At 44.7% G+C, this 14,762-nt stretch overlaps 1 protein-coding gene across 6 annotated transcripts in view; it reads right to left on the bottom strand.

Annotated features, from left to right (window-relative positions):
* The window catches only part of TENM4 (teneurin transmembrane protein 4), a 766,508-nt gene that overhangs the window by 119,688 nt on the left and 632,058 nt on the right, over positions 1-14,762 (bottom strand). For all 6 annotated transcript variants that reach the window (XM_059722139.1, XM_019493579.2, XM_059722142.1 and 3 more), the window contains one exon: positions 8,009-8,155. In XM_059722139.1, the coding sequence (XP_059578122.1) occupies positions 8,009-8,155 (147 nt within the window). The remainder of the gene's footprint in view (positions 1-8,008; positions 8,156-14,762) is intronic.

Genomic DNA, 14,762 nt, shown 5'->3' with positions numbered 1-14,762 from the left:
CCTTTCTGCCCACTGGCCATTCCTGGTTATGTGGAGAGGGTGGCTCTCATACTTATTCTTCCTTTCAATCAAACAAGTGTGAAGTGGTTTTTTTTCCCTCCTGCACTCAGACTGTCATGTTCTCACCCAGAAAAATCTAATCAGGGACCAGCAAAACTCATTTCTGAATTCCTTGTGGGTACTCTCAGCACTTGCTGGCCACAAAGTACCCCCAGGACTTGTATTTCCCTTTCAAGTTTTCACAGCCTAGTTTCCCAGATTCTCATCTCCCGCAAGCAACGCCAGCAAGGTGCCAAGGATCAACATTTTATACAGAAGCAAAGGGCCGCTTTCAAGAGACTGCTTCTGCTGTAAACAAGATCAGCTGAGAGCTAATAAAATTTCAAATTAGTTGTGACTTTTCATGGCCCCACAATTGTGTCGGCTGATTTAATGGGCAGTGTCTTAGCTCCATGAGATTGAATAATAGAGCATTTCTACAGAGTTATGGATGCTGCAACAAAAATCCGTCATGCTAACATCAATAGCAGAATGCAAATAACCTTCAGCTAGGAATGTTATTATGTATTTAAGCAAAGCCTGACAGGTGCTGCATGTAGAGTGCCGTGATGGATCCGCGGCAGGAATGGGACTGTGTCGACATGGACAGTGGATTATGGGGCTCTTCTACCTAACTGGAACCAGGAAGATGGGTCATTTGTTCTGAAAGGGATGAGTCTGGTGAACCTTGGCACTGCAATCTTCAACGAGTACTTGTGACAAATTCAAGGGCTGGTCCCACTCCTACTGCAGTCAATGGGAATTTTGCCACTGATTTCACTGAGAGAGGGCAGCGAGGAAAAATCTTGTGCATCATAGCCAGCAACAAAAATCCAGTAGCCGCCTTCATGTGCTAAGGAGCACTGTCTTGGTCTGGACAGGAGGAAAAGGCATTAAAAACAACACATCTGACCCTAACTAGTAAGTCTGTTTCCCTCGCTCTCGTTTCTGTCACCATTCTATGACAGCGTAATTCCTTTCCTGGCAACATTATCTGTCAAAATGATGATTAAGTGCCCTATAATGATTTCAGATGTATTACACAGACAGAGAAGAAGAGATTTTAAACTATGGATGCCTGCAGCTAGAGTTAACACAGCTGATTATTCTTGCTGTCTCATTGATTCACAGCTTCTGAGATGTAAAGGCCAGAAAGGCCACTGTGATTACCTTATTTGACTTCCTACATAACCCAGGCCAAAGAAACAAACCCAATAGGCTGCATCAGACTTACTTCATCACTCATGTAAGTATTCATGCTGATTAATCCTTACTCATGTAGGGTGCAAAGGACCAGCACCTGATTGACACCGATGGGACTTGCGGGGTGAAGAGGCTTTCTGCTGTGCTCTGCTCTGGGATGAATTCCACTGGCAAAGAAAGCAGAGATGAAGCATCTGGCCCTGTATTAGCATGGCCATGCAAAAGGAGTGAGGAGTCAAAGGAAAACTAAAGAGAAATGCAATTAAAAGATGGAGATGAGATCTTCCTTTCCGTGGAGTCACATCATCCTATCATTGTGACCTTTGTCCTTTCTCTTGCTACACACTGGCTCTAGTTTTTACCTGTCCATTCACAGTGCTCAGAACTAGAGCTCTTTTCAAGCTCTCTGGGAACAGGAATATATCTTTACCCACTTTTGTCAAGTGCCCAGCACATGGTTGGGGTGGGAGGGGGACTATGATAAGAAAAGAAGCAGCTTTCTGCACAGCAGCTTCTGGGACGCTAGGTCACAGTGTGAGCCCTTGAGCAGATGCATCATTAAAACAAAAACATTCTTACATTACAGAGTTCATACCCTTGTGTATCTCAACTCATGACGGAGATGCAGAAGTGAGAGTGGGAAGATCAAGTAAACAGTAAAGATATAAGAACTGTTTGGATTGCTTTAGGTGACCAAGCTCTAGTAATGAGTAGCACAGATGGGTCTACTCCATGACAGCAGTGTGTACTAGCCAGGATGTCCCCTCCACAGGCATGCCCTGCCGACATGCACCCCAACTGAGAAATGCACCAATGAGCCCACTCTGGGGTCCCCCCCAGCACCCGCTCTCAGACTGTTGGAGACTGAGGTGCTCTGGAGAGGCCTCACTGGAAGACTTCCAGGTTTAATGTGCATGAATGTGGCATGCTTGAGACAAGCCTGGCTAGGACAGATTGCTCCCCCATTTTAGACATACCCCCAGTGGCTGGCTATTGAAGCTTGCAGCATCCTCTGAGCTCTTCTTGATGCCAGAAGAGCTGGCAGCGATGGTGACGGTGATTCCTTTGGAATTGATCCAGTTCTTCCCCTCAAGCTTATCCAGAGAAAGTCCATCCCTATCTTTGCTTCATTGTGCATAACCGCAGCATCATCATGACTCCTTCCTTTTCTCAATCATTTCTCACCTAGTCAGGCTGTGCCAAAATGACATGCTTCTTTGGCCGCAGAAGTAGAAGCAACTATTATTCCATGATACCAACCAGAGGCATTTTGGCCTGGGCAAATTAGCCAAAAGTATTGTGAACTTCCAAACCCACAGAGTTGGAGAATGACAGAGGTGGTCTCTCTTAGACCCTCAGTTCTCCTGGGGTGAAGCAAAAAGTTTGATATGCTTTATGTTTCGGAGTACCTTCACGTATAGAGTCACAACACGCTCCCAACGGAGCCGACTGCCACCTCTCCCACCAGAGAGCGACAGAATTAAAACCTGGAAAATGAGAACTCCTCACATTGCTCTCTTACTTGAGGAAGGAGTGATTCTCCATCAAGCCAACGTTTTCCAACAAACAACGGGGTGGCACCAGTCAGGTCTTCTTCAGGTACAGCTTGCTCCTTCTTCCTCTTTTGCAGTGTTCAGTGGGTCTTCCAAGATGACCCTGTTTTCTGACTGGATCTCTCCATGCCAGTAAATGTTAATAGATGATGGCTATTTTCCCAAGTGCATTCCATTTCCAACACTTCCCCACCCTTTGTAAATGCAGCGAGCACATTCATGCATCGTTTTTTATGGTTTCAGGGAACCTGAAAGCTCCCCTGAAATTCCCCAGAGTCAATCTTCTTGCTCTATAAAAGCCTTGCAGGCTTCTAGCACAGGTTCTAAACAGCATGTGGGCAGGAAAGAGACTGGAACTAGTGTATATTATAAAAGCTCCATCACTTTGCCTGCAGCCAACGCATTTGTAAAGATGGAGTTTTGCTTATCTGTCTCCTGGGATGCTGCCTGTTTCTTTGCAATGGTTCCTTGCCTTTCTTTTCTAGTTGGGCCCTACGCAGTGCAAGAGCATCTTATGTCTTCTGGCCAGCCCTTCCCAAAACATTCCTAGGGGTTTGGTAAGAAAGGCCTTGGTATACAGTGCCAGATTTCTCCCCGGTGAGGAATGTCAGGCACCCCCCACTCTCCTCCCACCACCGTGACTTGCTGGTCAACCTACTGAGCAAAACTAGAGGATCTGAGCTTCATTGTGTACACTGACCAACTCAGCTGAAGTCAATGAGCTCTGGTGCAGTCATTGGAGCAATGCTTATTTCCACCAGCTGAGAACCTGGCTCTAAGACTTCAGATCAGACGGCCTGGTATCTTGTGCCAGGAGCAGCTGTTACTAAATGCATCAGAGAAAGGCAAAAACCCAAACTGCAATGGCTGAGCTGTTACTAAATGCATCAGAGAAAGGCAAAAACCCAAACTGCAATGGCTTGATTGTTTGATGGTCTGTTATTTAAGTTACTGGTTCTGAAGGAGCAGGGTAGAGGAAAGGAAGGTGGGACTCTCAGATGTGTGGGCAGGAACAAGCTGAACACAGGTTGCACTTGGAAAGAGGAAGGAGGGGACCTGCATGGTTTGAAGCCTGACATTCATATGTGGTAACACTGTGCATCATTCATACCTTATGAATAAGACACAAGCTGGGGGGCAGAGGTGCAGCTATTTCAGCTACTGCAGAAGAAAGAGAATAGTAGAGTGCTTCTGTCACGTCTCCAGAGAAAATCATCAAGCTAATATCATGACCCCACTGTATGTAGAAGTAAAAATAGGAGGGCCCTTCTGGTATGCTAAATGAGCTGGGAAGGATCAGGGTTACTCTAATTGGAAAAATAAAAACAGTTTTCAAATGCCCAGTAGTTCCAGAAGTCACTAGCAACAGTCCTGTGGACCTGTTTAAATTGGAGGAAAGCACCAGAGATTTTTCTGGGGACTTACATGTAAGGATCAAAGACCTCTCCCTCCCTCCCTCGTGATTGAGCAAATCTAGCTAGCAATGTTACAAATAACATTTTATATTTACATAGCATTTTTGATCCCAAAGGACCCCTCTGCATGTTATAAGCAAAGTGTCTACCACTCTGTGGATCATGTAATAAGAAATGAAGAACTATCCTGCCCCATTGAAACTGCGAGGGGAATTAAGGTAGGGATGACAATTAAAGTAGGAATCCAGAAAGGGCAAAAGAACAGCAATTTCTTCCAGTGGTGTCATGAGGTCTCTTATGCCCAGGTGTTGCCAGGACTTGGATTTTACCCACTACATTCAAATGTCACTAAACGCCTTACAGAAAGAAACTCATCAAATCATGAATGAAAGGGAAGGAAGCCATCTACCAAGTAGTCAGCACTGCTTCCTGCAGGACTCAGGGGTTTTACTCAACCTTAGAACTTTTCCTGCCAGGTTCGGACCCAGCTTCTTTGCAGAAAATCAAAAGCAGGGATAAAGCCTTTATATGTAAATCAGACAGGACCTTTGGACTGCAGGTCCATGTTGATAGCTCCCCTAGAAACTCTAGCCAGCAAGGGATCTTTAGACTATAAAACTGATGAACTGGCCAAACACTTCTAACTCTTTAACTCTGAATTTAACAGCAATTCATGCAGGGCAATGGCTCCCCCAGAGCAGAGAGACAAAGCATGAGCTATGAGCTGTGTGGGATATTCCCCACCCACTGTTCCTGGCAGAGGTAACTGCTGGTAGGAGATATGCTTGCTAGAAATGAAACAGCCCATTGAGCTAAAGTGAGGATATGCATACGCCCTTAAATCGACTTCCAGACCCCTTCAAGGGACAATTTAATAGACTTCATAGACATTAGGGCTGGAAGGGACCTTGTAAGATCATCGGGTCCAGCACCCTGCCCAAGGGAGAGGAAGTCAGCTGGGTCAAAGGATCCCAGCAAGATAAACATCCAAATGTTTCTTGAAAGTGTCCAGAGTAGGTGCTTGCATCACTTCTGGGGGGAGTCTATTCCAGACCTTGGGGGCTCGCACAGTAAAGAAGTTTTTCCTTATGTTCAGCCTAAAATGGTCTTGGAGAAGTTTGTGACCACTGGACCTTGTCATCCCTTGGGGTGTTTTGGTGAACAGGGATTTCCCCATTTAGTCTCCTTGGCTGCTTCAGTTTTCCAGGGCTTTCTTGCTGTGACTGCCTGGCAGGTGGGCCACAGCAGAGACACATTCAGAGTGCAGATGCTGAAACAGAGCAGTTCTGCCACATCCCACAGTACAAGAGGGTCGCTCAAGGGGATTCCTGCTTCCTCTCTGCACACCTTTTGGAAACACTTCTGCCATTTGGAGCAATAAATGCTCCAATTCCTGCAAATCCCTTGTACACTACTTAGGCTAGTTAAAGGTGGGCCACTTTCTGCTGTTTTCTGTGCAGTGACACTGAGTTGACTACCCGCTCTTTATTACAATCAGGACTTATAGTAGAGGTGATATCTTTTATTAGACCAACTAGATTTTTGCAGAAAAAGATTTAGTTGGTCTAATAAAACATATCACCTCTACTATGAGTCCTGATTGCTTTTTTCCTTTAGACCAATACGGCTACAACCTGGATACCTGGCGGCTCTTTATTACGGTAATGTAACCTCTGGTTCAATCAACAGTCAACAGACTTACTCTGAAAGGTACCTCATAGGCACAGCTAATGGGACTCAGGGTGCTGAAATAGCACTGATAGGCCTGCCAAATGCTACATTTTTGGCAGGAGAGCTCTTGGGAATACCCTTGCTCTAACTGAAATAAAGATTCTCCTTCATTGAGTCAGTCTCTGAATGACTTTGGCCATGACTTACCTAACTTTGCTTCTTTGGGGCTAAGTAGCCTTCACGTTACTGAAGAGTAAGCCACGTCCTGTAGCTGTTACTCTGCCCCTGTAGGTTAGACGTTTCCCCAGTACCGAATGAAAGCAATTGCACTTCAGGTTCCCCTTACCCGGAGGAATTTGGATGAACAGACAGACACCCATTTCAGAGAAGGCTCTGCAACCAGTGCATGGGGAACCCGAGTGGAGCAAAAGTCCACGTGCAGCAGACAGGGGTGAAGCCCCAGCTTGTTTCAAAGCAAAAACTTCTTTGTAAGGAGGCTGTGTGTGCAGAGAAGGTTATTCTGGGAATGAAGTGACTTGCATTGCTTCCACACTGGTATGCGTAGCTGAAGGCTGCATTGTGACCAGCTCTGCATTGCCATGCCAAGAATATGTGGAAATAAACCAAATGCTGCCTTTAATAGGCACCACTGCACCATTGCAAGGCCCCGGGCCCCACATGTGCCCTGGATGCTCTCTAGGATGAAGGCAGGACTATTTTAGCCAGTGCTCCTTCAGTGCTCTTGGCACTGTGATTGCCTGAAGAACAATCACAACACTTGCCTTTGTTTCTCTGATCTACGCTTACTGCCTTAGGAACAAGTCGAGCAACAGTCCCGTTGAAGGTAACTGTTACCCATTGTGCCCCCATGTAATAAGTACTTTGGACTATGGCATTTCTGACTAGGTTTCCCCCTACAGCCTCACATACCAAGAGTCTGACCATGCTCTTTTTGATGTTACATATGTGAGCTCCATCGTGCTCTGGGCTGGATTACCTCCTAGGGTTTGTTGCCCTCTCTCCAAGATATGACAACTTTTTTCCACAGAAGCTGGGATTATGCTTGGATATACTTACCATATTTTTACACATCTGGTGTGGTGAACTTTATTGCTGCCTTGTGTCAGTTGTAAATAGAAAAAAACCTATACAGTGGTATTCGGTTTCATGCAAGGGAATAAGCGATCTTTGTTTTACGGCTTGTGCTCTTTGTGTGGGGCTCTGATTCCTCTCCCCCACCCCCAATCTTTTCTAAGGGGACAATTTGGTCCATTTACCATGCCAGATGTGCAGAAGCATTTTAAGTATTCAATCAAAATCCCGGTTGCTGCGAAACAGATAATCACAGACTTGGCTTAAGAGTTTTCTTTTTTTTTTAAATGCCCTGCTCTTGTTAATATGATAAAACAAGACACTTGCAAATGTAGTCTCCACTTCACAGTCTGGGTCCTGGCCCAGGCTTGTGGTTTACAAAGCCTTTTGCTGAGTGACAACAAAACAAATTATGCAGCCTCCCTTATGCCTCAAATTTAATATCTCATCTCCTGCCCTCTAATTCAAACCTTCACACTGTACCAGGGTTTCCTTTGTAATGAGATAACTATGAATATTAACTTTGCATTACGCTAGGCTCTGATTCACAGGCCTGTCATCATTATAGACAGAACTAGAATCAATCAAGTATGGATTGAGTGGGATTGGATGGGGTGGGAGCGTGGGGATCAGCCATTTAAGCCTCTAAGTTGCTGTTTCATATCCATATGCAGGTTCATAGCAACCGAGGAGAGCCTTGGTGGCAATCGCAGCAGAGAGGTAAAGCTCTGGCCCCTTTGTGTCACAGTGGCATGAAGCAAAGGGACATTCACATCATCAGTGTCTGACCTGCAATGCACTGGTTCTGGGGAAACATAAGCCTTGCTCTCCTCTGCCCTGTCACCCCAGCACCACATTCATTCCACTTCAGTTCAGACCAACACAAGTCAAATTAATTTGGCAGAGCCTGCTTCCCCTTCTCCACCAGCTGCTGAGGAAGGACTCTCCGTGACACAGTGTCCTCCCAACTGGTTGCCAGCCTTGCTTGGAAAAGGGTGTGTGGAGGCGGATGGACCGTATGCGCTCGGCTCCTACCTCCATCGTTGTCTTTTCCGTCCCCGCAGGCTGTCTCCATGGAAGTGTCACAGCCCGCTCCTCTCCAGCCCAGTTGGCAGACGCAGTGCCAGCCATTCATGTCCAGAGTGCATCTCCCATTGCCGTTGCACAAGCCTGGGCACCCCTCTGCAAGGAAAACAAGCACAAATTCAAATGCCCTGGGGGTGGGACTTAGAGAAACAACTTGCAACAGGCTGGTTACAACAGCTTTTTTTCCTTTGCTGTCCACTTATTTCTCCTCCCCATGTACAGGGTTTCTTGCCTCTTTTGCACCACTGGAGAGCTGAAGGGTGGTCACCATCCCTGGCATTAGTCCCTTCCAGTTTATGGGACTTGCTCCTCACCCTCAATAGTTGAATGATGAGTTGCTGGGATAGCGAGGCAGTTTGGTTTCCAGGGTAGTAGTTGCGCAGGCTGTAACCCATCCTACAGTGTCAAAAGCCTAAGGGTTTGGAGTCCTCTACGCTTCATGCTGGGTGGGGATTTTCAACGCTGTATGGAAGGCAGCAGAACCTGGATGGCACAGCCAAGCTCTCTCTCTCTTTGGTAAGGTGATATAGCTTGCCAGCTGTGTAGCCATATAGGTTACATGATGTTTGGATAATAATTTAGTAACTATTACAGTCATTTTCTGTCTGCTAACCAGGCTTTGCCTTGCTTACCAGTTGACCCCTTGCTGCGATGGTCTAAAGTAAAGTCCTTCCTTTAAAACAGATCAGCACAGTAATCAAAATGGGGTCTGCCTGGCCTCTACAGTCCTTTTCATCCATAGGCCTCAAAGGGTTTCAAAGGGCTCATTATTTTTATTATTATGGAAGTCATTATTATTATTATCCACACTGTAGAGATGGGGAAACTGAGGGTCATGGAAGTGAACTGGATTGTTATGGTCACCCAGCAGGCTTTTAAACTAAGGCAGGAATAGAACGCAGAGCTCCATGTTGAAGCCCACTCTACTGGGCATGCACCAATGGACAGAGGAAATACGATGGTGAGATAGACTATGAAGAGTGTATCAACATGACCATGGAAGCAAAGATACCAACTTTATAGCTTACTGCATCGTTAAGTATTCTGCATGGGTAAAATGCAGTTGAGAAATGCTATTTTGATTTTAAAAACAGGATTTATAGTGCATTTAACATTTTTACTAGGTGCTTTTTTTAGTATCCATCTGCTTTCAAAGACTTAAGTTACAAGGATCCAATTAAACAAGGGTCTGACAGAATAAGAAAAATATCTTAAAAAGGACTTTAAATATTTTTTATGTTTACACACATGCATATGTTGTCAGTCCATTAAACATGGGTATAGTGTGTGCATGCACGCATGCAAACACACACAGAGGTAAATGTTAGTACTTATATTTAGATAGAGCTGATAGCACAGCCTATAGTCAAAACAGCAAGGCCACTTGATGTTTCCCATGACAGACTATGAGCACATCCACACGAGACATGTTTAGCTCCGTAGTAAGCGTCTCAGCATCTACACATGCAGGGCTCTTAGGCTGGAGTAAACTAATCTACTCCACAGCAGGATGGTACTATTCTGCTGCAGAGATTTCACTCCGCAGCACTGCATGTGTAGATGTTGACGTGGCTGGCTGGGGCATGAGGGTGCTTTAGTGTGGGGGCAAACTTGTGAAATGAATTTTTTTGATCTCTATGTCTCTTTCAGGCTTTTTAATTTTATTTTAAATGTTTCAGCTAAAATGGCTCAGTTGTTTTGGAATTAGCTGAGTTGTTTTACAATTGTCCCTTTTGGAAGCCAAAGACATTTGAGCAGGGACTTGAAAGTTGGTAGTAGTTGCCCTGGTGTCTGGCTTCCCTTTAAAAACCTACCCAAATCTGGCCAGATTAGAAAAATTCACGGTTCACCCATATTCAGTAGAGACTTGTGGGTTGGCAGCTATGTTCTCCAAAGATACTGTCATTGTCCATCTCCTCACAGCTCCTCTGAGTTTATTGGGCTCTGAATGTTCAATGCTCATAAAGCAACTTTGTCATGGGACAGCTGTGCAGGACTTACCGTGCAGGGAGAGAGGGGAAAGTCAGACAGGGCCAAAGAGAGAGAAGGGCAGGAGATGGGTAAGAGAGGGGTGAGCAGGATAAGATGTTATCACTTGAGCACACAGAGTGACTGGTAGCAGCAGTAGGCTATTATCCTCTGTGAGGACCTGTCCTGAGAAGGGGAAGAGACACCTTGTAGGTAGGTTTCATAGATATCTACAGATGTCTCACAAATGTAAAAACTAAATACTCCTGGACTCAGTTCCTGGTTTGAGAGGGGAGAAGTTCCAGATCCAGGTTGGGGCAGTCAGGATCGTTCCACATGATACGATCTCGTGGGGTTTGATTTTTTTAGTTAGTTAAAAAAATCCCTTAAAAATAGCATCGCAGTAAATGAAACATCAAAACCCAGTTAGCTAAGACAAGCACTCAGAAGTTAGGAAATCCTGGAATAAAGCTCACCTGTGCACTCTTACTTGGACCCCATTATGCATACATAGTCTCTCCTGGCCTGCTCACATACTCTGCTTTCCCCCACATGGCTCTCATGTGTTTATTGGAGAAGTGGGACTGACTCAGGGTTATACGCTAGTGGTTATTTCTTGTCAGGTTCCCTGAATTATTTGGTGCAGAAGTTGGAAGGTGCAAGGTGAATGAGGCAGGAAACTATAGGGAACTACAGGAAAGGAGAAGACAGTCCTGCAGCTAAGGCAACTGAACCTCCCCTAAGGGGAATGGACTGTATCCCTACCTCTGCCCTTGAGTTGGGCAAGTCCCTTGAACCAGGACTGTATCCCTGCCTCTGTGAAACTGGGCAAGTCCCTAGAACCAGGCTTTTCACAGGTGGCCACTGTCCTTATTTCTTGGGTACTCAGTTTGAATCCCAGGAGTCTGATTTGCTGAACTGCTGAGGGTTCATACCTGTGCCTGAGGTCAATGGGAGCTCCACTTTGAACATAACAGGCTCAAGTGCCTTGAAAAAAACAGGCCCTTAGTGTCTCAGGTTGGGAACTAAAAAATATCCCCAAAAGTTTGGGCCTCAATATCTCTATGCCAATTTCTCATATGTAAAATGGGAATAATGTGACCACCTCACCTCATGGGGAGTGTCATGAAAATAAATAATGGTGAACCACTGAGATACCATGGTAAGTGTGTCAGCAAAAAATCTGACAGGTAAGGAATGATTCTGTATGCAGTGAACAGTGTACATTTAATGCAGGGGGTATGTGGGGGTCACATACTGAAGAGTGATGGGAAAAAAGGACTATTAAAAAGCTACCCATCTGGGAACACTCTCTATCCTGAGCACTGAATGAGGCAAAGTTCCTGTAGAGAAAAGCATGTCATTGTATAACAAAAAACCCTGTATCATAATGCATACCCTCAAGAGGGAAGACTTCTGCTTTCCTGCAGGGTTGCCAACTGTGTATAAATTTATGGACAGTCCGTAAAACAAGAGGCTAAAAATGCCTGTCTGTGAAATTCATAAAAAAATGGAGCCATCCGTAGAAAACTAAGAAACACTGAGCTTGTTTGAAACTCTGGCATTGCTTTCAGAATAAGATTAAATGATGTCCTTGGATAGATTGAGAAGAACAGCAGCACTTGGTATCTAAACGGGAATGCAACTTGGTGTCTCTTCTTCCCATCTTGACCCAGCCAAGTGTTGCTGCTGCAGTGTCACAGTCATTGCCATGGCTGCTCTGTGTTCACCGTGAGTACAGGTAGGACTGTGAAGCCCTGGGCAGGACAGAAAAGGAGTCTGCATGGCCAGAACAGCTCCATAAGCCTGGGAAGTAGGAAGAATGGCAGTGGGTTGGGATCCATGCTGGGATGTGGGGAGTGAGTCTGGCAGGAATTAAGGTACAGGGTGGGCTAGGAATGGGAGGCAGCATGGTACAAGGTGCAATCATGGGTGTCAAGGTGTAGGTGTGATTAGGGGACCCTGTGATGAAGGTAGCACAGGGTAAAATCATTGCTACGGTCAAGCAGTGTTGCCAAATCAAGAACATTTTTTTTTTTACTAACAATTTGCAAACTTTTCAGTGACAGCCAAACTTTTCTACCATTGCTGGTGTTAAATCTCTAAATTTGAGCCCAGCCCTTCCAAATGCCAGCCAGGGCCTGGGAAAAGGGCTACATTTACATTATGTTGAACATATATCAGTAAAAACATGTCAATAAAAAAGTTTGCTTGTTAATAAACCAGGAAGAGCACACATCAACTGCAGAAACTTCCTCAGCCTGAAGAAGGGTTTTTAAACCCAAAAGCTTGCTTAAATGTTTTCCTCCAACTATTTAAGATAGTCTAATAAAAGATATTGGATTCACTCAAAGAACCTTGTCCGCCTATGTCCTTAGACCAACACGGCTACAACCTACACCACTGGTTGTTGATAAGAAGTTTCCAGATTGTCAGTAAAAAAAAAAGTGTTCTTGGGTTGGCAACCCTGGTTGTCTGAGCATCTTTAATTAGCTTTTCTTAACTTTTGAGTGCCTGACTCTGCAAACTCCATGGTCTTTTAACATGACTTCAGAGTAGGAGAAAGACCTGGGTGTATGGGTCAGTCACAGTCTGATTTTGAGCTGCCCATGTGATGAGGTTAGGGAAAAGGCAAATATGGTCTTATTTTCTGCAGAACTAGTATAAATGTCTGTGTACAGAGCCCCGGAAGACCACCTCTGGTTTAACGTGTATAATTCTGGTCACCTAAGTTCAGAAAGGATGAACTCAAACTGGAACTTATACAGAGAAGAGTTACAATGAACGGTGACACTGAGACAACGTCTTAGTAGAGGAGACTAAAGAAATTGCCTTGTTTAGCTTAGTCCAACACAGTCTAAGAGGAAATACAATATGCATCTGGAGAATGAACACCAGAAGGGAAAAGAGCTGAAGAAATATGCTGGAAAAAAGAAACGTAAAAATCTTCTATTTTCTAAATCTTAAAGGAGCCAGGTTCTAAGAGGAGCGGTAAGGAGGAGAATCCCAAATAGTTTTAACATAGGGATTGCTATGCTTATAAAAAAACATTACATGATTTGGTTATCTCTTACTGTAGGGGACTGGATCAGGAGGGGACTTTTTCAGTCTTATATCCTTCATTGTGAATGCCAGTTCATCTGAATATAAGTGAAATCTGTTTAAAGCAATTTGAATGGGTTTTCATATCTCCTGAACCATATACAGTTGTACCCTAGCGTGGCTTAGAAGGCAGATGGATAGACTAAACAGCCTCAATATAGTGTGTGTGTGTGTGTGTGTGCTCATATGAAAGAGTATGTGTGTGTGTATGAGAGAAAAGAGAGCTAAAGTAATTCCAGTACTCCAATGTATAATGTACAGGGGTCTTCCAGGTCTAGAAGTAAGTCCCACTAGCGAGCTAAGAATTATTCTTTACCTCTTCCTAGCCCTGCAAAGCTATAATATCCCAGATATTAAAGTCATGACATTTTAAGATACTGAAAAGCTGTCACTGTGGGAAGACGGAACTTTGTCTGTTCTGAATACATTGCTCTAAGGAGGCTGGGGGGGGAGACTGAACATTTGAAGGGTGAGGAAAGAAAGAGTTCTCTGTTTTTTCAACCCAAAAATAACCATAATTGTCTGATCAGGTAGATACTATTTATTATGTGGCTCTAAAGTCTGTGACACAGCTATGACCACTATGGGTACAGACAGTATTTTGCATTCCATAACAGCAGCTTGCTTGAAAGTATGCTGTGAAATGACAAAGCAAGTTAACCTTTCCTCCCCTGTACAGCCTATGTAATAAAGCAGCAAGACCATGCAGGGCTGTAGCAGCCAGGCTGGATTCTGCAGTAGCTGAACATTCCCCAGACCCATGCTTCTTGTGATTATTGGTCCTGTGCTCTTATGGCCGGTGTCCTTGATTGTCTATTTTGCCTGTCTGGTTTTAATAAATGACATTTGGAGGGTCTGGGGGTATTAAAAAAGTGAGCAGGACTGTAGAAAGAAATCTCTTCAGCTGCCACTAAATGTTACTTGAGCTGGTAATGCAGGACTAAGCCCCATGTGAGTTTTTAATTGAAACACTCTCAGGTGCCACTTTAAGAAAGAAACCTGGTTTTAAGACAAGAAGGGGAGGCCACCTTGTCCCCTTGTGAGGACTTTGGGCTGGCCACAGAGAAACAGGGGATTAAAAACAGACTTGTTTCAACTAGGCAAAAGGGAACATCATGGTGGAAGGGGATGTTCACCAGAATTTGCAAGAGATTATCCTGCCATTTTAAGACTGGTAGGCAGAATCATCAACTGCTAATGATCTGAACAATTAAGCACCCCCCCTCCCCCCAATTAGTCCCAATTATAAGCTAAGTCCAGCTGGGACTACTTTCAAGTTAAGCCTCATTGCCACTCAAAATTTGGCTTAAGGGATAAGTCTTTCTTGGGTCTGATCTCAAAGCAGCGCCAGGAGAATTCATTTAGTCTCTTCTTTGTCTTTCCTCCATGAGCCTAGTGCATCCCAGTGGGTGTTGGGGAAAGCTCTGGGTCCAGAGGTGCAGGATGAACATGATATGAAAAACCTGCAACTGCCTGTGATCAGCAAGGACAACAGCTTCAAAGTCACCTGTGATAGAAGCACCGAAGGAGATGACTCTTAGCCTGCTATGGCTACATTTTATAGACCTTAATAATGTCAATAGATGCATGCTACTTGGGTAAGCAAGGCACGGGTGCTGCAGAGACTTGAGAA

The sequence above is a fragment of the Alligator mississippiensis genome, chromosome 1 (genome assembly GCF_030867095.1).
Source record: "Alligator mississippiensis isolate rAllMis1 chromosome 1, rAllMis1, whole genome shotgun sequence".
Taxonomy (NCBI): domain Eukaryota; kingdom Metazoa; phylum Chordata; order Crocodylia; family Alligatoridae; genus Alligator; species Alligator mississippiensis.
The sequence above is the reverse complement of the archived record's forward strand: the minus strand, read 5'-3'. Positions and strand labels throughout refer to the sequence as shown.